This window comes from Saccostrea echinata, unplaced genomic scaffold, assembly GCF_033153115.1.
Source record: "Saccostrea echinata isolate AGI-Se365-2 ecotype Australia unplaced genomic scaffold, CSIRO_AGI_Sech_v1 ptg000004l, whole genome shotgun sequence".
NCBI lineage: Eukaryota > Metazoa > Mollusca > Bivalvia > Ostreida > Ostreidae > Saccostrea > Saccostrea echinata.
In genome coordinates, this window is record NW_026889753.1 from 7,994,096 (window position 1) to 8,019,111 (window position 25,016).

The 25,016-nt window shown below is 34.4% G+C and overlaps 1 protein-coding gene across 1 annotated transcript; it reads left to right on the forward strand.

Annotated features, from left to right (window-relative positions):
• Positions 1-4,190: 4,190 nt before the first annotated feature.
• LOC133179296 (uncharacterized) lies at positions 4,191-20,986 on the forward strand. Its single transcript, XM_061314082.1, has 11 exons — positions 4,191-4,202; positions 4,405-4,458; positions 5,808-6,023; positions 6,316-6,504; positions 6,718-6,888; positions 12,782-13,229; positions 13,371-13,638; positions 17,359-17,557; positions 18,820-18,927; positions 19,084-19,185; positions 19,972-20,986. The coding sequence occupies exons 1-11, from the start codon at positions 4,191-4,193 to the stop codon at positions 20,257-20,259; spliced, it is 2,055 nt and encodes a 684-aa protein (XP_061170066.1). The 3' UTR covers positions 20,260-20,986.
• The last annotated feature ends 4,030 nt before the right edge of the window (positions 20,987-25,016 follow it).

A 25,016-nucleotide genomic window follows, 5' to 3' on the forward strand; every position in this document is an offset into this window, starting at 1 on the left:
ATAACTATCTATCCTTATGGTGATTTTGATCATCCTATACAGTGTTTAATTGATTAGTTTGTTAACTAGGAATGAACTCTATTATATTTCAAACACACAGAACTACAGTTGATATAAAGAAAACTCATTGTGAAGAAGAGTATTGCCTATGCTTTATATTAATAAGAGCTGAAAGTAAAACCCCATTTGATTATGGGATTCTTGACATTCTTAATAAAATGCATGCCATACACCTTTTAAAACAGGTTAATCATGCTACTGGAAGTAGTAAAGTTTATATCAGAATATAAAGGCTAATTCTGCCTGCAGATCTGTATTCACAGTTCTCAAAAAAATGGGATGGACAACCAGAGAATTACAGATCCATCCATTTATAAAATGTCAATACATTGTATTAATTGCATACAAAAAATGTGCAAGTGTCATTTCACCATATATCTAAGATGTCACCTCAGAACGTTCCTTACATAAATTCCTTTACTACATTGTAGCCTTCCTGAGCCTGAAATTCAGATGATTGAAATATCTGTCTGTTTATACTGCCATTTTTGGTGGCAAAAAAAATCAACTCATTATTGTTTCGCAAGTTGATATTCAGTTAAACTTGGACCAAATTAACTTTTTTAAAAATACAAAACATATCATTTTAATGAGCTAAATTTGTATCTAAATGAAGTAAATAAATGGAAAAATAATTTACAGCACTTACATGTATATATAAATCAATAAAATGGTAACTAATACAGTAATGTCAGCTACTGTGTACATGGTTGTCAGATTGGTGTGAGAGCTCTGTCAATGTGATCCAAGATATTTTATGTTTAAACAGCTGGTAAAAAAATATTAACGTAAAGTCAGATACATGAATTCCCGAGATGGGATTAGGTGCCTAAGAGGACTAAGTGTCCCCTGTCAAATGGTAATACGCACTGTGAGCTCTATGTATTAATCAGATAGATGGAATAATTTGTAGTCAAATTTAATTTAAACAAGCAGATTCAAAGAATTGAGGTCTTTTGCTTTTGGTGCCTTAGTGTTTCAGATTCAATTATTGATCACATACTGTAACTGTCCTCTCTGTGTGTCATGTCTTGTCTGTGTGTGTTCTGTCTTGTCTGTGTGTTCTGTCTTGTCTGTCCATCATATAAAAAAAAAGATTTAATAGGTTTTTGAATTAATATAATTCATGACCAAAATTAAATTTTCTTAAAATTGCATCAAACTTCAAGGTCATAAAGTTAAATATCATAATAAATCTGAAAGATCTTGTCAAAAGTAATGCAAAAGGTCATCTCAAAGGTAATGTACATGTGAAATATGAAAGCCCTATCTTTTCTCATTGAAAAGTTATCACCATGATGACCAAGGTTAAAGTTTGGTATAAAATATGTCACTCAAAATATGATCCAAATATAATATAAAATAAAATGCAAGCAAGTTTCATTATAATGTACAGCAAGGTTCATTATAATGGCCATAAATGCTGACATCAAACAAGACTGTTAAAATCCCCTTTAACATCAACTTATTTGTCAGTAGCCTCCCTCAGTTTAAAAATTAATCTTACTCAGAGCATATTCTTGAGTCCTGAATAAGTTGGGAGACATAAAAACCATATGCAGGTGAACATGGAGTATTACTACATATACATTATAAGAAAATTTGATGTTGGAAAAGCTGAGGTCACCTAATTTTTATACAGCTTACTTGTTAGTCTATGGTCAGTAAAATTTCCAAATACAAAAGAGATGTGGCAGACTGTGGCACCTTTTTTATTTTGAGTTCACTGAGATAAATATATTGAGTTGTATATGAATGGAAGTTACTATCTATTGTTAATTGATAAACTTAATCAACATTTGGACTGAGTGAGTTGTCAAACCATCCAAATTAGCAGTATAAAACAGGCAAAATTTTCAATCATCTCAATTTCAGGCCCAGGAAGTCTACTTACATTGGTTGTGGGGAGTGTTTCTTTTTTTGTGGAGGTAGTAAAAAAAATCTCAGGAATATATGGGACCATCTTTGTTCTCTCCTGACTCACTGACTTAAAATGGCCCAACTTCACTTTTCTTACACCTCCAGCCAGGAAACAATGGTTTTCTCCCCACCTACTTAACCATTATTTTTTATTCTGAGTAAGGAAAGGGCAAAGCAAACACATTTTAAAAGATGGTTTGGTAAATAACATTCTGAGGTGACAGCTCAAATATATATGGAGATAGAGATAGAATGTTCTATCGTTAAAATGATAAATGTCCTACAGACCCAGTTTAGAATGCATTCCATGTATTGGCAATGTAGCAAAGCAAACATGAGTGACAAATCTAACTCAGTGCATTTGCTATGAAAAGTCAAGAGAGTTCCAAATGTCAATATGGCATGTAAATTTGAAACGAGTAAAAAAAAAAATGTTGAGAAAAAGTGTTGAATTCTGCTATTATTTGGATTAAATATTTGGTTGAAAGGTATCCACAATCTCAACAAGGTTTGTTTTACATGTACATAATTTGATAGTTATTTTCCATGCAACTTCATTTTTTTTCTCCAAAACTGTTTCAGAGCAATTCGGCAATTTTCTGCTACATTGCGGGTATATGGGAGGCATTCTAACTGTGGTGAGGGCTGTCACGACACAGTTTGATTATTCTAACTAATGGAGAAATAACTCTCAAACCATGCACACTTTTTTTGTGTGTGCAATAAATATACACTTTTTTGAATAGGGGATTTGTAGCTCTCTGTTTGTTCACCCCAATTAATATATGTTTTTTTTCAAGACCACTGTCACCAGTGAGCTACAGATCCAGCTAGTATTAATTCATGCCACAATATATCAAAATATTCTTCTTCTTCTTCTTCCATACAAGTCAAACTCTACGTAGAACATTATACTCGGGTACTGCCACGCTTCAGACAAAGCTAAAAACCCAATCAGGGCACTATGTACAATAAAAAAGGTAAAACTGGCATGCTTAGGAGATATTGGTAGACAGCTGGCACCTCGTGTACGTACTAAACCAATATATTACAAGAAATCAGACCTAGCTTTCACAAAAAATTGGTTACAAATAGAATTCGTGAATTCCAGGGCCAGGAGCCTTAATATTTATTACACGGGGCCCTCAGCCCTGTCAGGACTGAATTCTTGTCATCTCTAGCCGAACCTGGTCGGTTGTTTACATAACAACACTCATCTACCAGTGTTATAAATCTCCAATCGAACGACGTTTTCTTTTCTTACAATAAAATGTATTAAATACGTACCAATAATCAAACTGTTCTTGATCACAAGGTACTAAATAAACATGAAAGCACATGAGATCAAAACTTGTTCATATCGGTTTGTTGATACCGCCATTTTTTATTGTAAGGATGTTGATCCCGATCAAATTTAGATTAAAATCAATATATTCTTTTTTAATCAAACAAAAATACAATATTACAATATTCATGATATTTGAGAATAAAATTACAAAAATAGACGTAAATAAAACATTAATATTGACAGTAAAGATGAAAAAAAAATCGGAGGGTTGTGACTTGAATGCTTGAAAACGAAAGTAGGATACGTGTAGGAGGAACTCCACGCACGGAGCTTAGAAAATGGTTAGATTTTATTATTATTCATGTGTATTGATATCTTTTGTGTTTTTTAATTTGTACAGTTTTCATTTTTTGTTGCAATCAGTTTGGTTTTCCACTTTCTATTGTACACAAGTGTCGGACGGATATCAATGGTTGAATTCTTTGTTAGCTGTTTTGAGGTTAATCATGAATTTCACATAAATCATCTAACAAACCCGTCTCTATTACATGATGACAGTGTAACATATTTTTTTTACATTCTGATGTGAAACAATATTATGGCAGTTTTGCTTTTATCACCCAATTTCATCCATTTAATACACAAAATATATATCGTAATACAATAAAACTCGGTACTCTGTTTCTAGGAACTTCATAAATCATTCGTCATCTAACAGCAAGTACTTAGAAAAAATTATGTTTAAACCAAAAGTGCCAAATTTATATTTTTTAAAAAAGTGCAAATTTAGAGATCAAGGGAGTCAGGCCAAGATAAGTATAAACTTCATTGATAAGGTATTTCTTTGTAAGGTAATATTTTTCATGTGCATGACTTTCATAAAGCTGAAATAAAGCAAAATAACTTGACACTTACAAACCACATGGGAGGAAATGTTTGTCAATATGTTGAATGGTGGTTCCAATTTTATTGTAATTATGACACACCACAGATTCCATCTAACTTCAATTTGACGAAGAATACTGATAACGCTGACTGTGATGAACTTACAAACTATAAAGTCATGCGTGCCTGCATTTTGTGGGTTACGGCACATAGTACAACATACTATATTACATTGTGCCTTTTTTTGGCAGTGTGCACAAGTGGCACATGGCACGACCCTTTCCCCAGCCCTGCTGGCTGATCAAGTATACTATATATTCAAGTTCTTCGGAGCACAACTGCTAAATTCTGAATAAAAAATATAATTCTCTTTACATATTAAAATTTATATGATTTCCTCATGATCTGGCTTTGGGGCCATAAAACTTAGACAAGATCAGTTTTGATCTCAGTGTCACTTTTACAAAAGGAACATATAGGGAAAAGTGAGACCGAGATCAAAAGTTAGCTCATCTAAGTTTTTATGGCCCCAGAGCCTGATTCCCTCACCCTCACTTAAAACAGCTGTGCAGTGGCACTGTTCTCTTCTATCATATTTAAATACAGCAAATTCTTTCTAAAATAATTCATAAAAGTTAGGCCAAATATTTTATACCCCCGATCCTAAACTTTTTTTGGCAATTTTCATATTTTTTCCGGAATTTTCCCCGATTTCCATCAATGACTCCGGTTTAAGTTTTAGTTTCAGCAATGACGGCCTCCTTGCAAAACATAGTGCAAGTGTTAAATAGTATTAAGTCCAAAGCAAGCTTGCATGTAGGTGTCCCCTACCAATATTGACTAGTATATTATCACATCATGTCTAAATGCCATTTGCAAAGCAGTGATAGGTATTATTTCGAAAAATTAAGAAAATCATTTTGTTTGAAAAAAAAAAAAAAAAAAAAAATCCCTACCTACCTACCCTAATTTTTTTGGAAGTGTAACTGGAACCACACATATTTTTTTGTTTGGCCTTACTCATTGGCAACCTTTGCTTCTCAGGTTTTAGAGTATAGACATGCATGACTGTATTTCTCTTGCTGCTGTGCTGGCCCCTTGCTAACTTTCTTGATATCTTTAGTTAGTACATGTATATGCTTGACGCAACATTAAGAATGTGATATTGGATGATTTCTGTCTACAATTAATTCACCCCTCCAAGTTTCAGGACAATGGCAAAAGGAAGGGAATGTATGGACTATTGAAAATGAAATTTTTAATAAGGAAATATTTGTAGTTGTAAAAATGATGATTTAGTTTGACTTTGAGTCCAATCCACAAGCATCTGTAATTTTTTTTTATAAATTCAAATTTAATAAATATATTCTCTTATAACAATTTTTTGTATGTATGAGAAACAATTCTGTAAAAGAATGAAAGTCCCCCCCCCCCCAAGTTCATTTGAAGAAGATAAACAAGCTTAAAAACTATGAACACGATGAATTTAAAAATCATATATTTGAATATAATTTCTTCTGGACCAGGAAAAATCATACACAGTGTTTATACATAGTAGGAGTCCATCATTGATATACTTGTAAACATGTACTGGCAAGTACAGTGTAGTTATAAATGTTAAGATATGCTCTATTGAATTCATTGAAATTTTCAGGCTTTTGCTCGATCCTTTTCTACCAATTATGAAGCTCTTGGAAGAAATAAAGCAAAATACAATGAAAGACATTCCAGGGAAAAACTCGAAAATTTTCTCAAGGAATTCAAAATAAATTGTCCTGATAATCTTCAGAAAGAGCTTGGGAAAGCATGGGAGGAATATACATGGTTACTGAGGAGTGAAAAAACTTTAGCATACAAATATCCACAACAGGTATGTCAAAAAAATTAAGCTATCATAGATGCTGAAAAATAGTGAAATAGTGAGTGAATTGGAATCTTTCGTGTATTGGCTCAACATGGACTGAATAGTTTGAGAAGTGCAATAGGTAGAAGTTACTTCTTACTAATGATAATCCGTCCAAGTTCACAAACCAGGGAGTCAAATTAATATTATTTAAATTCAAAAATGAGTGAAAATTGGTGCAAAAGCATGAGTCTTGTAGATGATTAAAGATTGCAATTGACTTTAACAGAGTCCCTATAAAAGGATTGAAATATTTCAGTTTTTTACGAGTTTAAAAAATCCCAAAAGCCGTAAAAAGTACACCACCATGAGACTGGATCAGAGTCCTCTGTCTAAACTGATATCAAGCAACAGATCGTCACAGTGGAGGGAAGGAGCACAGATACAGTTAGAGTCACTACAGGCTTCAGATCAGCTGCTGGCACAGCTTCGAAAGTCTTATGATATGGTATTTTCAGTTTTGATATCCCAAGCTAAGATTGTTGAAGTGGATAAAATGATAATTATGTGAAGTAATTATTTATCAAAACTTCTTTGAGTTCATTGTTCATTGAAAATATTACAAACAAATATGAAAGTGCCTACCGGTAATTTTTGAAAGTACATTAATTGTTGCTCAAATGATGTACTGGTAACTTTATTAATCAATAATTGATTTCAGGAATCGCCAGAAGATTCAGATATTAATCTTTACCCAGAAGGATGTGATGGAAAGCAATCAATTTTAAACCTTTTTCTTGTAACTGAGAAAGACCTCCAGGCCTGTCACAAGAAGGAATACGTAAAATTAGTGTGTAAAGAGGCAGCTCTTAAGAGGGAATTTCCAGAGAAGGTACTAAACATTTCCATTATTGTTTCTGTGTCCGTAGTCTACTGACCAGGATCATATGGTTGATGTGTATTTAGAAATTGATTTATCTGTTCATCATTACTTTCAGTTCATTCTTACTTCTTAAGTTTTTAGCTCACCTGCACTGTAATCTCAAGTGAGCTTTTCTGATCACCCATTGTCTGGTGTTTGTCTCTCTGTAAACTTTGTACATTTTGACTTCTTCCTGATAACCACAGGGTCAATTTTATCTAAAGTTGGCACAAAGCATCCTTAGGTAAAGGGGATTCAAAATTGTTCAAATGAAGGGCAAAGCCCCCTTCTTGGCCCCTTCCAAGGGGAGATAGCCAACAAAAGGCAAACATAGGGAAGGGTCATTAAAAAATCTTCTCAAGAACTGGTTGGCCAGTAAAGATGAAACTTACATGTAAGCTTCCTAACATAGTATAAATTTTAGATTCTTCAAATCATAGGGAAAGGGTCGTGCAACAATAGGGGATCAAAGTATTACATGGGAATATATAGGGGAAAAACTGAGAAAATCTTCTTCTCAAGAATCATTGGACCAGAAAAGATGAAACTTAAAAGTATAACTCTTGCTGGCTGACCAAGCATCAAACCATAACTCTTAGTAATGTCCAATGAAAAACAATGCAAACAGTGTTTTCTAATATATGTATTCTGCACAAAGTTACAATATGTCACTGGATTTCAACTTCAGTGAGTTCCTGGTACTACACACTCCCTCAGGACCAAATTGAGTAAAAAAACAATACACAATATTAAGTTACAAGTTTCTACACAAATGGTTTACCATAAATTTAGCATAGGTTTTAGCAGTACTTGCATTTATACACACTGCACTTAACCACTCTTTACACTTTATTTATGCAACACCACACATACTCAAGCAAGATACGATTATGAAACGTTACACAACTGGAACACCATACTACAAAAGCCAGCAAAAGTTTACTACTAACACAACTATTTACAGGAACACAAACTATACAAACACTACAACAATATAAACATATACAGAATATAAAACAATAAAAAGTGTGCTAGTTGAACCCAGGACCTTGAAATTATCAAATTATGAGTTAAAGAATAAATACTGTGGTTTCATCAATATTCGTTGAGCACCATTTTTCGAGGATTTCGTTGTTGAGCAGATCCGCGAAATTAAATGTTCATTGAATTAAGGAATATGTTATTCATTTGTATAGGCAATGCTTTTGTCCACGAAATTACGCATCCTCGAAAACATCTGTTTTACAAAATACACGAAAATTGATGCCAACGAAAATTGATGAATCCACAGTAAAACTTGTTCTCAGCTACAAGTTGAGTACACTTCAGTCATAAACTTTTGATTATTTTCCTCTTCTCCCCAGGAATGCCTGGACCAGTTTTAACCATTTTGATATATAGCATCTACAGGTGAGGGGAACAAAAGTTGTGGATTTTATAGACTTTGCATCCTGGGGCGTGAGGGGTGGGACGAAAACTTAGTCTATCAAAATCAATGCAATCTTCAAAAATCTTCTTTCCCTCTTAACATCTAGCAAGGAAAATGTTAGCATGATTATATTAAGCAATAAGAGCACTCATACAATTAAAATTGTGAAATTCATGTCCCCTGGGATAAAAATCAGGCTCCAGGGTGGGGGCAGTTGGTCATGTATTGAAATCTTTTTCTTTTGAATTACTCAGGGACATATGGCTGGCTAACTGTTTTAAGGTTGTAATGAGTATTCATGAAATGAATTTATGAAAATTGTGAAATTCATGGCACCCAAGTCCTAGGTCCAGGCCATGTGATGGGGCTTAGTTGGACATATTGAAAATAAATTACATAATTGAAAATCTTCTCTACTCATGGACATGTAGTTGACAAACTTTTCAGTAATTCTATTGAACTTTTTGCCCTCTACCAAAATTTTAAATTTCTTAGCTCCTGGGCCGAAGCCCCAGGGTGGGTCTAAGTTGGTCATAGATTGAAAGTACTTCTTTGAAAATCTTAATTATTCATGGGAATCCAGTGGAAAAAGTCTTTGATCATTTAGTCTTCATTGGGAAGGTCATTGCCCTCTTACTCATGGTTTAGGCCTCAAAGTGGGGCTAACTTTGATTATACAGGAAAACTCGTTTAGTACGAACATGGATATAGCGAATTTATGGATATAGCAAAGTTTTTTGCAATCCCTGGCAGAATTCTTAACAATTCCTTGTAAAATTTAACAGATATAATGAACTCGGATATAGCGAATTTACAGTTAAAAGGGAACTGATTTTGTATCCCATAGACATTAAAAATTATGCAATTTACATCTTAGTTTTATAGCAAATTTTCATAGGTTTTAGAATTTAAAATATTGAACAGACATAATTTTGTAAGTTTTTATTTTTGAAACTCAAATTAACCAAAAAAAACTTTAGAACTCCAAGGTTATTTTTATATTTTTTACTTCACTAAATACATTTGGTAGTCAAACTTAAAGGAAAAAAAATCTATATTATGAATTCGCTATATATTCTTTAAGGAATATATTATACGGATATAACGAATTATGGATATAGTGAAGTAAATTCGAAGGTCCCTAGAACTTCGCTATAACCGAGTTTTACTGTACTAGTTTTAAAACACATTAAATCTTTGAAAATCCTTCTTCATTACTCCTAGACATCTAGTAGGAAAATTGTTTGCATGATTATAATGAGCAGCTAGTATACAAAATTATAAGATTCATGTTCCCCAGGTCAAGGGATCATAATATTATTTCACACATTTATTTTAATTGCCTTATTTATATAATAGTGTTGTACTTTGCATGCACTATGCTTAAATAGTAGTCAGGGTTTGACACATGGTGTCACTATGTGTCAAACCCTGACTACTATTTAGGCAGAGTGCATGCAAAGTACAACAATATTGTTATTATTATGCTGACTGTTGTATAAAAACAACAATATTTTCTCCATTTCCAATGTTTCATCACCTCTTACATTCATGTTAGTACACTCCTATTTTGATGTCACATTGTGCTACATAATCTTTTTTTTTTGATTTTCAATGTTTTGTGCATTAGGTATAATGTACTGTCAGATAGTTTCAGAGAATTTAAGTCTAGTGATGGGAAAAAAGTTGCAAGAAACTATTTCAGAAAAATAAGTGTAAAATATTTGAAACTTAGTTTATATATATAATATTTACATTTCCAATGTCTTTGTCCGAGATAAAATTACAAATTGTAAAAACACTTTATTTCTACATAAATCTACTGGTTCATCGATAGGCGCGGTTAAAAAAAAGATCACGTGCGGGGCGGGACAAATAGAGACAGAAGCGGGGCTATTAGTACGGGAATTTGCAGAATCAGGAGCATACATGTAAATATAAGGAATAACTGTCAGATTTTTTGGATTCATGACGATGATCAATCGAGTGGCTTGCGTGATAATTTTATGCATAAACGCCTTTGGCGTTTATGCAAATTATCACGCAAGCCACTCGATTGATCACATCATGAATCCAAAAAATTAGACAGTTATTCCTTAATTAAAATACAGTGGTGTAGATAATGGCATCTGTGGCTAAATCGGTAGCGTGTCGGACTGACAATCTTGGGGTCGTGAGTTCAATCCCCGGCATTGGGTGATGTCAGATTTTCCTTAGAAAATGAAGCCGTGCACTATTTTGGCATAGTGTGCTTACGCTATATAATTTCTTTGAACACTATGCAATAATACATGTAGTTAGGTATTGATTATATAGAGGCAAACTGACAGGAAGCATAGTAATAGGCAATAGATGAGCATACATTTCCTTAGATGCTGGGAACAGCTGATTCAAAGCCAATGGCTGAGGGCAATAGAACAAAACGATCTGTTCAAAGTACTAAGGGAAATATATTCTGATCTATTGCCTGATTAGTATTTGATAACTGTTTTACATGTAGGCCATTGGCCTTGGGAAATAGAAAACATTGAGCTTTCAAAAAACCTCAAGAAATATATTCTGATCTACTGGTTGATCAGGCGTTAAATAACTGTATAATAAATTATAAAGAATGTTTAAAAAAACAGCAAAAAACAGTTTCAGTTAAATAATGAAATTTATTAATATACATTCTACTACAGTTATTGCCAAGATCAAAGAAATGCTGCTGACATAATTCTCCAATAAATCATGTACATCATCAAAAAATTATCAGATCAGAAACACATATCAAACCTGTACAGTTGAAATGAATATTTGAGTTTAGAATGTAATACTTTTTTGGACCACATTGACATGTTGTCTTCTTTAGTGTAAATTGCCCGAAGTACATGTAGCTGATAAATGTCTGTTTTTAAAGCTAAATAGTTCTGTTCCACGGACCTCCCCACAACATTTACACTCTGGGATTTTACTGAGAAAGCAATAAAATATACAACTGATTTGATACTTTACATTCATAAAAATTAATCAATTTATGTTACAAACAAATTTATAAATTATTAAAGGATATTTTTTAATCCGACAAAAGCTCAAATCATCTGCATTCAATACACAAGTAAACACACAAATTGACCCTCTGGTGTTAAGTGGAACAGCTAATCGACACATGGTGACCTAATTAATTTCTTTTTATAGGAAACAATCAGCCGTACTTTAGAGTTGTTAGTAGAGTAAAGTTCATTTTATATTTCAAACAACATTATCCACCTTGGAGGTTATCCTGCAACATTCACGAAAATGCAAACTTTATTTCTTAAGTATACCTTATCTTCTTTACACCCGGAGTTTTAGGAGTCAAGCTGCCTGAATATGATAATGATTATAGAATCCTTGCCAAACTGTATCAATTTGGTCACATACAAGTTCCATTCCCAATGGTACTAATGTGGTCATAGCCTGAGAAACTCATGATACTTAGGTGACCTTCAAGGCCCATGGTCCTCTTGTTTTTCAGAAAATATTATCAGTAGTTTAACACTGCAATAAAAGAAACAAACTGACCTTTTATTAATTTTTTTAATTACTTTTGCAAAAGTATGGGGACATTAAATCTCCTTAATTATCCATCTGTCTTTCTGTCCCTCCATCTGTCTGTCATTCTGTGTATCACAAAAACTTTTAACATCATTAGTCATAACTTTTGAATGAAAGAAGATATGGCTTTCATATTTCTCAAGACATATTTATTACCTATGACAAAATTTTCCTGAATATATCATGACTTTTGACCTTTTGACCAAGTCCTCAAAGTTTGACCTACTTTTCATTTGTTTGTTTTTTTTTTTTTGTTTTTTTTTTTACATTCATTTGGTTTTACTTTTGCTATTAAACTTTGAATGAGAAAAAATCAAGGCTTTCATATTTACATGTGCATTACAAGTGAAAAGACCATTTGCATATCTTGATCTTGGAACTTTTACCTACTTTTCAAAATGTTAACATTTGTAATAACTTTTGAATGAGGGAAGATAGATATTTCACATATGCATTACTAATGATGAGACCTTTGTAAATGTACCGTACTGTGATTTTTGACCTTATGACCTTACCTTGAAGTTTGATGTAGTTTTCAAAAACTTTAATTTTGCATGGCCATAACTTCTGCACCAGAACATACTGCTTAAAAAATCTAACACTTTTTTGCATGATACACAGACAAAACAGGACAGAAAAGGCAGTTACAATATGTCATAAATCACTGCACCTCAAAGAATAAGACCCAAAAGTGGAGGACCACAGTTCACTGAATTTGTTTGTTTTTAATTGAAAATGTATGTACCATTGATTTGGTTATATTTAGTTTTGGTATTGAATTCAATCCTCGCAGTACTATAGATTATATACTTTAAATTGATTCTACATATAAAGTTGTATATCTATTCTGTATTTCAGTATGAAAAAGGGATGCCAAAGCTTAGCCAAAATGCAGAGGACATAAAGGTCGAGGATTTGGATAAAAGAATAAAAAACAAAGGACCTTTGTATGAATTTATTAAATATTTCACAAAAGGGAACAATGAAATCATTGCTAAGTTAAGTTTACAAGATTATTACATTTTGAGTACTGCAGAAGAACTGTTATGTGAGAGTGATCCAAATTCCGAGTGGACTTACCGATATCCAGAGGATATCAAAGACTCTGCAACAGATCAGCCAACAGTTGCCTCAAATCCTGTGACACAAAATGTCACTGGTGATAATATAAGGAACACTTTTCAGGGTAAACCAAGTACTCAGGAAACATTGAACAAAGCTGGGTCAACTGTAAAGAGAAATGACCAGGAGAACAAAGTTCAAGGACATATGAAAGTTAATCCAGATTCAGTCACTAGGCCTACAGGTAAATATCTGTAACATTCAGTGTTCATCATATCTGCTAATGAAATTACAGTGTAAAAATTCAAATACTACAAATAAACCAGGATCAGAAATCTTCAGTGGTAGACATTGTTTTTTTTTAGTCTTTGTTTTCCAAATACAGATTTTAAACCAGTCAGTAAGGTCTTGCACAGACAGAACAACATTCCAGGGGATGAGAAGCAGAGACATGTTCCCACGGAGAATCGGAATATAAATACTAAACCTGCCGGCAGAAGATTGGAAAGACAGAATAGTAACCCACAGAATGAGGCATTTGGAGCAATTCCAGAACCAGGGGACCGCAGGGTGACAGATTGGAGGACGCCCTACTCAGATCTACATAAAGCTTGGAGTTTCCAGACCTCACAGATAGAGGAACTCACCAACAGGCAAGTAACATGGCAATACACTTCAAGAGGTGAACACAGTACAATACTTTATTAGATGAAGAATGTCAGCTGTTGAAATCATTATATCTAGAAACAAAGAAATCTACAGTAAAACATGGCAACAGCAAACCTGCTTATAATGAATTCATGCTTACAGTGAACTGATTTTCATTCCCTGTAGTTTTATTGGACTAATTAGGGCCCCGCAAGGATTTGCGGGTGCCCTATAGTAATCACTCTGTCTGTCTGTCCGTCTAGCTGTCTGTCTGTCCGTCCATCATTCTTCCATCCACAAATTTTCTGTTTTTTCTAATTACATTTTTTAGGGTTGACCAATTAAGTTCAAATTTGATATGTTGGTTGAATAGGCAGTAAGACATATTTTGATGCTAAGTTTGGTTCTCTATGTCATTCGGTTTGGAGCTGGGGTGGTGGGGTAGATTCCTTATCTTTATATAAGAGTGAATGGGCAGAGAGAGATAACTGCTGAGAATGTTCCTATTGTAAACTATGAAAGGCTGCAATGAGTCTCTTGGGATTAATTAACTTTCCTCTTGAAGAAAATCCAAAGCATTTATCTTTATCTGTCACATTGAGATTAAATAGCACCTCTGTCTGCAAATGAAGTTTGTTTTGAAGTTAAGGTCAATTCTGAATGATGTTAACATTCTCTGAAATGTGGATTTAAATACTGTTCATACTTTATTTTGGTAAAATACACAATGAGTTATGATTTTATTGGATTCTAAAAGCAAGATATAGATAAAGATATCTTTTTTATTATTTTTTTTCTTTTTCTTCCTTTTTTTTCTGCCGTATGTAAATTCAAGAATACTATTTATTTTAACAGGTATTAAGATAATAATCTCATTCTATCATTGCTGAAAAAGTTCTTATTGTAAACTTAGAAGTAAAGGTTGAGAGAGCAGTATAATTAATCCCCTGGGATTGATTATCTTGCTGGCTGCAGAAAATTTTAGATGGTTATCTTTCTGTCACTTTAAGATTAATTAACACCTTTGTCTACAACTGATGTTTGTTTTGAAGCTAAGGTCAAGCCTGGGTGACATTTGCATTCACAGAAGGCTGGCCTTTTTAGAAAACACATGCTTCATTCCTCTTAAAATATACATTTAATTGAGTTATTATAGATATGGTGTTTTTTTACTGCCTTATGTAAATACAAGGATACTATTTACAGGTTGTTGGATATTTAGCAGTTGCTGTTGCTTATTCTTCATTATATTTAATTGAACAGTCAGGTAATCACTGCCCCGCAGGACCTGACATGCATTGTTACTTGATTCTTTTTACACATAGGGTCATCATGATCTTTCCTTGGTGCCAGCTTTACAATAGACAACAGCTGTATAATTTTCATTACATTTATTAAAGACTTGAACAAAAACATGTACAATCTTACATTACTCATAACTGTGATGGACATCAGGGAATTGGCATTAAATGGCCGCATTGCATAAATGTACAATCAAAAAATAGGGTCCAGGAGGGATAGCTGGCATACCGACTAATAAGCACCGGGCAAAACCAGTGGCCCTGTGTTGGTCACAGATGCCCGAGATCCCAAATTTAGGTACTAGACATTAGGGACCGAGAGATTTGCGAGCACATCTGTATACCCTGCTTCCGGTGATTGCTTCTGGTCAGCAGTACTTTTACACCCAAGTACTCCAGTACTAAGCCTCCCCTCCTGTTACAAGAGGTGGAGGGGGCCCCAGGCCTGCAGACTTGGCTACAACCCCAATCGAAAACTTTTTACTTGTCTTTTTACTTGACTTTTATTACACATTGCCATAGGTTGGATACTTTGTAGACAACCTGTCTACCCAACAATGTGCCCACCAACTTGTCTGATGGCTGGGCAGGGAAACAACGAGCCAGATGTGTTCACAACCCTCCCACTCATCCCTCCGGACCCTCCCCCCTTAAATACAATGCGACAAGGGTTTTGAAAAGGTCTTACAATATTGTGGCTAGTAGAAATAGACTATAAGATAGACATGTTAACCACTGTCACTATCAGTTAGTTTAATCACAAGTCTTGAATCACTGTTCCGGACTGGTTTTTGTGCACAAAATTGGATTGGCTGTCCTTTCTACGCATCAATCCCTATGAGCTGGATTTCCTGTTGGTACCTGTTTGTTGTTGAATATATGAAAAGCAAAAGATCTGGCAGCAGATTACTGCAATTTGGTGGTATTTTCATTGGCCAATGATTGCATTGGCTAATGATGGATAACTCTTTCATATTGATGATAGGTTTGGGATATTTTGGTAGAATTTTCTTGAAGTTTTATGGAATATATGAGATGGCATAAGGAATGTTTGAATCAAATAGTATGAAATTACATCTACAAAAAGGGGGTGGGTGGGTGGGTAATAATTTTGATGTGGATCTCCTGCCTCACTCTGTTGCTGGATGGCGGGAAAAGGAAGTGCTACCCAATTAATCAACTCGTACCAATATGAGTCTTTTTCCTTTTGGATTATAACCAATTCGTTCCACTATTAGTTTTAACGATATTGTAATGTGCTTCCGTCAATTAAATGAGATTAATTTGGTATAAGGGCAAATTAATCTGCCTTAATTGAACAGTCAGGTAATCACTGCCCCGCAGGACCTGACATGCATTGTTACTTGATTCTTTTTACACATAGGGTCATCATGACCTTTCCTTGGTGCCAGCTTTACAATAGACAACAGCTGTATAATTTTCATTACATTTATTAAAGACTTGAACAAAAACATGTACAATCTTGCATTACTCATAACTGTGATGGTCATCAGGGAATTGGCATTAAATGGCCGCATTGCATAAATGTACAATCAAAAAATAGGGTCCAGGAGGGATAGCTGGCATACCGACTAATAAGCACCGGGCAAAACCAGTGGCCCTGTGTTGGTCACAGATGCCCGAGATCCCAAATTTAGGTACTAGACATTAGGGACCGAGAGATTTGCGAGCACATCTGTATACCCTGCTTCCGGTGATTGCTTCTGGTCAGCAGTACTTTTACACCCAAGTACTCCAGTACTAAGCCTCCCCTCCTGTTACAAGAGGTGGAGGGGGCCCCAGGCCTGCAGACTTGGCTACAACCCCAATCGAAAACTTTTTACTTGTCTTTTTACTTGACTTTTATTACACATTGCCATAGGTTGGATACTTTGTAGACAACCTGTCTACCCAACAATGTGCCCACCAACTTGTCTGATGGCTGGGCAGGGAAACAACGAGCCAGATGTGTTCACAACCCTCCCACTCATCCCTCCGGACCCGCCACAGACATCGATATGATGTTCCTCCATTACTTTACATTAGGGGATACTTTTCCCTTCCCTTGAATGAGAGACCACAATCCACTTTTTACGTTATTTAAGAAAGTTCTGTTGCCAAGCTCGGAGAGGTGGGTACCATCATTTTTAAATTTTTGTAATCAAGTAAAATTCTCATCCCCTAATCTGCAACCATATATTTCTGCCCCTCGGTGGGGCCCTTGCTGGCTGGTCAGATTTCTAGTTATTTTATCATATTGTAACAGATAATGTTCATGAAGAATCAAAATTCAAAATTATTCATCCCTGGCACTTAGCATTAAGTGTGTTGTACTGTATGTCATGACAGGGTGCATGATAACTCATAAATAATTCCCTTATTTTTTTTCTGGAATTCACTTCAATATTTGATATTTTCTTGTAGACTAAGCAGTTTTGCAAGTAAACAGTTGACGGAGGGAAATGCTGCATTTACAGACCTAAGTGACAAAAACAGACCCACAAAGATCGGTGAAAAATTTGGACTGATCTATGATGATGAATGGTCAGAAGTGTTTGATGAACTCAAAGATAGCGGATTTAATGATGAGGATATAATCTCAAAACTACAAATAATGGTGGAGGTATGTCAAAAAATATTATAAATTAATCAAACTTTGAAATATGTTATTGTTTAAAACAAGGAAACATATTAGGTTTAAGCTACATAATGTATCATACTACAGTCAAACTAGTATCAAGAACTTTATGGGACCAAGAAACAAGAGGTCCATAGGCCATTACACTCACATGAGTCACCTTTGCCCAGCTGTCCTTCAGAAATAGATTGTTTTCTCTCTTTATTCCTATGAGAATTTTGACCCCATATTGTGAGCACACCCAAGCCACAAGGTCAATTACTACTAAACCAAGAATCCTTACAACATGGGGGTGCATCAGTATCAATACAGTAAAACTTGTACAAACACAAATATTAACTCACTGATTTTTTTTGGGGGGGGGGGATTGCTGGCAGAATTTTTAACAATTCCTAGTAAAGTTTTATTGTCATAACAAACTCCGTTATAACAAATTTACAGAGAAAGTATTTTAGTGTCACCCAGGGGCCATGATTTGAACAATCTGAATCTGCAATACCGGTACATTGGAACGCTTGCATATTAATGTGACTAAACATGGCAAAATGGTTCTGAAGTAGAAGATTTTTAAAGATATTTTTTATATATTCTCAGGTAAAATTTTGATCCCCAGTTGTGGCCCAACCTTAGCCCCATGATTCAAACTCACTTAAATCTGCACTACATGAATATGCTTGCAAAATAATATGACCAGTCATGATCCCACTGTTCTTAAGAAGAGTTTTAAAGATTTTTTTCATGCCAGGGTATAAATTCACATGTAAAACTTTGATACTCTATTATGCCCCCCCCCCCCCCCCCCACCTCAAGGGGCATTCTTTACCCAAGGATGCTTTTTGGTTAGTTGGACCAGTGGTTACAGAGAAGTAGTAATGAAAAGTTAACACACAGATGAACAGCTGGATGGATGAACAAGCAGATAGACACAGAAAAGCTCACTTGATTCATTTGTTCAGATGAGCTAAAACTTTATCCAAGGATTCATGATTTTAAGGTTAAAATACCTAGAGAAAAGGTGTTTGGGATGTGGGACTTCCAACTCGCTTTGGCATATCCATGGTGTTTAAGATAACAAAGTTCAAGATACCAAAGTTTGACTGTATATATGTTTTTTGTACTTTCCACTTAGGTCAATGTGATGTAGTGAAATGTGTACATTGTATCATGATTGTAATTTTGATACCCCTATAATAATTGCTGTACATGTACTGTGTTTATCTTATTTTTTTCCTTTCTCTTTTTTGCAGTATGGCTATGATTTTTGTTTTAAAAAAGCTCTGGAACAATTGCAGGATCTTGAACAAGCCATGAAGATTCCAATTCTCCAACCATTTCACACCAAACAAACCCTACATGTGAGTACATGTTCAAAATTACATAGGATGCACTTTTGTACAGTAAAACCTAATGTTGGTCATCTAATCTCCAGGTGATCATTAAAGTTGCATTGTTCCTTTATAGAGTTTTACATGTACTCAACTTGGATTTTTTTCATTTTATTCATGATCAAGGTTCCAAAGGATATGGCCAAAATACTGACAGCAGCCACAGTAAAACATGCAAAAGAGTACAGAAAGGTCACAGCCTCTATTTCATCTCCAGAAGTTTGCAAGGTTTGTGAATACTGATAATAATAACATCTGTACTACTTCATTGTATTATACCTCTGCCAAATAAGTAGTCTCATAAAACCATTGAAGTTGACCATTACTTAGATGATGATTTGATCAGATTATGGGCATAGCTAGGAGAAAATGACTTGGACAAAGACATAGAGGTGTGGGATCTAGGGATGAAACTTATTTTGCCAAGCATTTTGTAGACAATATTATTGTAGACATTAAAGAGCGATACATATATATGATTATCTGATCTTTTAAAACTCTTATACAATATGTTCTAATATGGTGGTGAAACTTTTTCTGTCATTTTGATCTACAGAATTTAACACAACCAGATATTGAATAATTATGCTAATAACCAAAATAGTTGGTTAACTTTCAATCTTTATCAATTCCAAAATCTTTCTCTCTCTCTTTCTGTGATTATAACAATTTTTAAATTAAACATTTTTTTAATAAAAAATAATGTGTGTTTTTGAATATAGGAAGCTATGCCCCTGCAGATGCAAAATATGTACTGAAATGTGAAATGTTTGCTTTGGGGGGGGGGGGGGGGGGGGGTTGCAATCAGATGATTTGCAAAGTTAACTCCCCCTGTGAAATATTCTTATATCCTTACTATAAGGCTTATACTGTACAATGTATAAAATTATTATGATAAATCATTTTTCCTCATTTTTGCAAAAATATCCCCAGGCAGAAAATTTGGCAAACAAAAATGGCAAAGCAGTGATAATAGTAATTTCATCAATTTCTGTTTATTTTTATTTTTTGAAGGTATTCTTCAGAGAAGAAGCAGACTTTATAGAGAGAACTTTCCAGAAAAGCTCTTCTGCATCCAAACTGAAGGCTTATATAGAGGCCTGTATTGAACAGATGTGGCTAATGTGTGTGCAGGACCCACAGATGGTCATAGAATTCGCTGTTCCAGGTACCCCCATAGACAAGGAACTGTTCAAATTCTATGACAAAAAAGGGATTATTGTACATCTAACGGTTTGGCCTGTTGTTTACCTTCATAAAGGAGGACCCATCGTCAGCAAAGGATATGTCCTACCTAAATAGTCCCAAAGTCTGTACCAAAGGAGTGTTTCTGTGTAAACTGGGCTTAATATACATGTATTACATCATGTTATGAACTTACAGTAAATACTGAAAAATTTAATATTGTAAAGTCTTTATGTTAAAGGCAGTGTACAGTTGAACTTGTAAAAAAAAAATCTGCACACAGCAAGGTAATATTCTCACACCAGGGAAAACTAGGTGAAATACATGTAACTTAAAAATATAAAAGCATACCTGGTAATTTTGGTTATCCTTGACTTTACTGACAATGTATGAAAGGAGAATTCGAAATTTTTATTTAGATGACCATTTTTTATACAGATCTACTACCCTGGTAATAAGGGACTGTTTGTAATGTAATTTCAGTATAGATCTACTGTTATATGTACTTGCATGGGCCATGGCTCGATCATTAATATAAGTTTTTGCAAGGAAATATAATGTTTTTTGGGGGGTAATGTATATTTTCATCAGGCATAAGTGTATTGGAGATTAAACAGGGGTTTGTTAAAAAAATCTAGTCAAGAAAGAGAAAACAGGACAGGCAGCTATAAGGTGTGCATTCTGTAGAAGATAATAAGATGATAATGATAATTTTGTATAATAATTTTATTTCACAGAAAACAAATATTTTCTGGGAATTTTATTTATTTTTTTTTTTTTTTTAGAAATGAAAGATGCATTTCCATGTATTTGTACTTTTTAAAATAAAATATATACATATATATATTTTGGGTTCTTTAACTTTCTAGAAATCTGCTATGGAATACAAGTGAAAGAATGAAGGCACATTTGATTTGGATTCAGCAAGAATCTGGGTGCACTTGAAAAGTGATAATTTCATTGATCCATCACATTATATTTTAGCAATCCATTGATATATTGGGTTACTGTGAAACAGGAAAGGGAATTTTTTTTTCCTGATATTGTTTTTTAATTTGCTGACTAGATGAAACATTTGGTACAAAATGTTGGGTTTGTCAGTTTGAAACCCAAAGAATGTGGGTGTACAAGCAGAGGACAGTTACCCGCTCTGAGATAATTTATTGCTCAATTTCCAAAGTTTATGGAAACGTTATATTTTTCAGAAACTTTGTTGTTAATAATGTCACCTTGGACACATTTGATTCATTTAATTTATTGAATAACTTATTGGATGATAATTTGTATTTTAAGTTGACTGTCAAAACATATTTCTTGGAAAATGGGTCTATAAGGGCCATTAGTAATGATTTTTGAATATGAAAGAGTCAAGTCTCCATTCTACATAAACTTTTAATAATGGAAAAATGACAGGAAAATGAATGCAAAATCTTTTTGTGTTTAAAAAAAAAAAGGAGTCTGAATGCATTCTTTGATTATGAAAATCTGAAAAATGTATGCTTCAACAAACTCGATTATTCTTTTGCATTTGTTTTTAAAATATTGTATTGAATACATAAAGTGGATATACTGACTGTGATATATAAACTGTATTATTTGTAAGATAGATCAATAAAAGATGCAAAAAAAAAAGTAAAAGAAGTTTAATATTATGCCTTGAAAAGAATTTTGGAGTGAATTTAGATCATGTATGAGGCTCTTTTTTTCTTTCTTATACCTTAAAACATAACTGGAAAAAGAAATATTTTATACCCCCAAAAAATTCAATAAAATGAGATGATATTGACATCACAATTTTTTGAAAAATATAGCTTTTTTGATGAATTTATAGAATTGCAAAATATTTTGTCTTTGGGGGTGGGGGGTGGGGGGCTTTGCCTTGTACACCTCCTTTCTTCTGGATTTTGTTATGATCGATATCACAGTGGTATATGAATTATGATGAATTATGATATCTGTCCATGACAGTGAGGAATCTATTATTGTGTTTTTAGGTGATCTATTGCCATCTGTTTTTGTCCATTGTGGTGCCTTGTTCAATGTGTTTGTTTATTGTTGTTTAACATCCCTCTCGAGAATTTTTCACTCATATGGAGACGCCACCACTTGCCGGTGGAGAGCTGCAAATTTTTTACTTATACTCGGCACTCAGGGCCATTGAGCAGTGAGGGATCTTTTTCGTGTCAGCACCTACTGCGACACAGGACCTCGGTTTATACGGTCTCATCCGAAGGACCGGTCTCCATGTCCCACAGTGGGATTCGAACCCGCGACGTAAGATCAACTCCTTACTCCGCGACTCTAGAGCGAATGCTCTAACCACTGCGCCACGCAGGCGACTTGTTCAATGTGTGTTGTCCATTAACATTTGAACATTTTCAGCTTTTTCTTTGAAACTACTGAACCAATTTCAATCTATTTTGGCATACAGCATATATGAGTGAAGGGAACAAAATTAATGAATTTCATGGTCCCTGCCTCCCCCCCCCCCCCCTCCCCCCCTCTGGGGACTGAGGGGTTGGGCTAAAACCATCAAAATTAGTACTATCTTTTGAATTCTTCTTCTTTACTCCTGGCCATCAAGTAGTTGAATTGTTGTCATGATTGTAATAAGCGTTCAACCCTCTACCAAAGTTGTGAAATTCATGACCCCAGGGTCAGGGGTTCTGGAGTTAGGTTGGGGCTATTAGATCATATATTGAAAATGCATAAATTCTTGAAAATTTTTTTCCTCTCCCCATCATATATTAAGCATATAAACTAAATGCATAGTTATGATGAGCAAGGGTGCATCTTCCCAAATTGTGAAATTTGTGGCCCCGGGGCAGGGGTTCTGTTCGTGGGGGAGGGGCTTTATTTGATTATATAAAGAAAATACATTAACTCTTTGAAAATGTTCTCTGCTTCTGATGTTTAGCAAAACAAATGTAGTGCATAGTAATGTTGAGCATGGGTGCCTCTTCCATAATTGTGAATTTCATGGCCCCAGGTGTTAGAACAGGGCTTTATTGATTATATTAGTGGAAATGCATTATTTCTTTGAAAATCTTCTCTTTGCTCGTGGGTATTTAGCAAAAAAAAAAAAACCTAGTGCATAGTCATAATGAGTGCATAGTCGTAATAAGCAAGGATGCCTCTTCCAAAAGTGTGAATTTCATGGCCTGGGTCAGGGGTTCTGATGTTAGGATGGATCTCTATTGATAATACATTGAAAATGCATTAATATAAAAGGTTAAGATAACAAACAGTAATCAATCTCAAAAAATCCACAACCAATACAAATATGTGAAGAGGGCACAAAACATGGACCCCTGGAAATTCCAGAGGTGGGATCAGGTGCCTAGGAGGAGTAAGCATCCCCTGTTGCCTGGTTACACCCGCCGTTAGCCCTATGTATTGATCAGGTAGACGGAACTATCCATAGTCAATTCAGTACAAAAACAAAGGCCTAACAATTGATATGAAACAAGTCAGTCAAAATACGACCCAAAGATAGGTTATACTAACAAGGTCATTATAACGACCATAAAATTGACAAAATGCTGACTTTAAACGAGGCTGTTGAAATCCCTGTAACATCAACTTATCAGTGAGTAGCCTGTCTTGCTTTAAAAACTGATAATACTCAGAGCAAGCTCTTTAGTAGCAAATAAGTTGGGAGACATAAACACCATAAGCAGGTGATAGTGGAATATTACTACATAAATAAGGAAAGTTGACAATGGAAAAGCTGAAGTCATCTCGTTTGTAATACAATTTAGTTGTTATTTAGCCTTTATCATCTATAGACAATAATAGTCAGTAAAATATTAAGAAACAGATATGGCAGACAGCTCTGTGGTGTTTATTATTTCAAGTGTTCAGGTGCTGGGCAGGGCTCTGTTAATTTGAATTCTACTGAGAGAAGTTGTTCCCCTTTGTTATTCACCTATGATAATTAATCACTGTAAATAGTGTAATTGAAAGGCCAATTTGATTAGAGGTTTATACAAGAATTTTCATAATATATAATACAAAAAGTACACCATAGTTTTTACTGGTCACGTTGACTTGTTAATTATAGATAAATAGAAATGAGACAAAAATACCTATCTTTGTACATTTACTGTTCTTCATAGACCAAGAGAGGCCAGTGTGAGAGGGATTGAGATGAATTTTACCAATAGTGCTTAAGTATTATTGTTTTGTTTATTTTCAAGATACTAGTTACAAATGGGGGGGGGGGCAGGCAAGTAAATAGATCTAGTCTAAGATTTATTGAGGAGTACTAGACTAATTATTTTGTTGATCCCTAATCATGTTATTTCTCTTGCTTTTGGGCAACATAGTCCAACTTTCAACTGTTTTATTTTATACTTCTAAGGATCCTTTACAGTGTTGTATTTATATTCAGGTAATTGTTAAGGCCCTTAAGCCACTTGTTTTTTGGTTCAATCCTCAACAGCATGGAGCTTTTCTTTATTATTTCTTTCTTTTTTTTTTTTACAGACCACCAAGTAGTCTGTCAGTTTGATTTTATATACCGATGTATTAACATTTTGAAATAAAGTTAAATTGTTACTCTCTTGCACCGAGAGTGAAAGCCCGATCCTTTCCACCTATTGCAAATTAAGGACAGATGATGCAAACAATTTTTTTCTTTGGAGGAGACTTAATATCATGTCAGTTTTAGAAAAGTGGATAATTCTTTGAATATTTCTCCTTAGACTCGGAGAATGAAATACCTTCCATATTTCCCCCAACAAGTACACAACTAGAGTAATCATGGTAACATTGTTTAAAAATCATTCATTTACCCTCTTTTTTTCTTCAAAAATGTTTCTAAAGGAGCACAGAGTGAACTGATATTACATTTACTCAATAACCTGTTGTAT

Coding starts and splice junctions, on each gene's coding strand:
- LOC133179296 (XM_061314082.1), top strand. Junction 4,459..5,807: donor CAGCCCTGCTGGCTGATCAA/GTATACTATATA, acceptor TGAAATTTTCAG/GCTTTTGCTCGATCCTTTTC. Junction 18,928..19,083: donor ACACCAAACAAACCCTACAT/GTGAGTACATGT, acceptor TTCATGATCAAG/GTTCCAAAGGATATGGCCAA.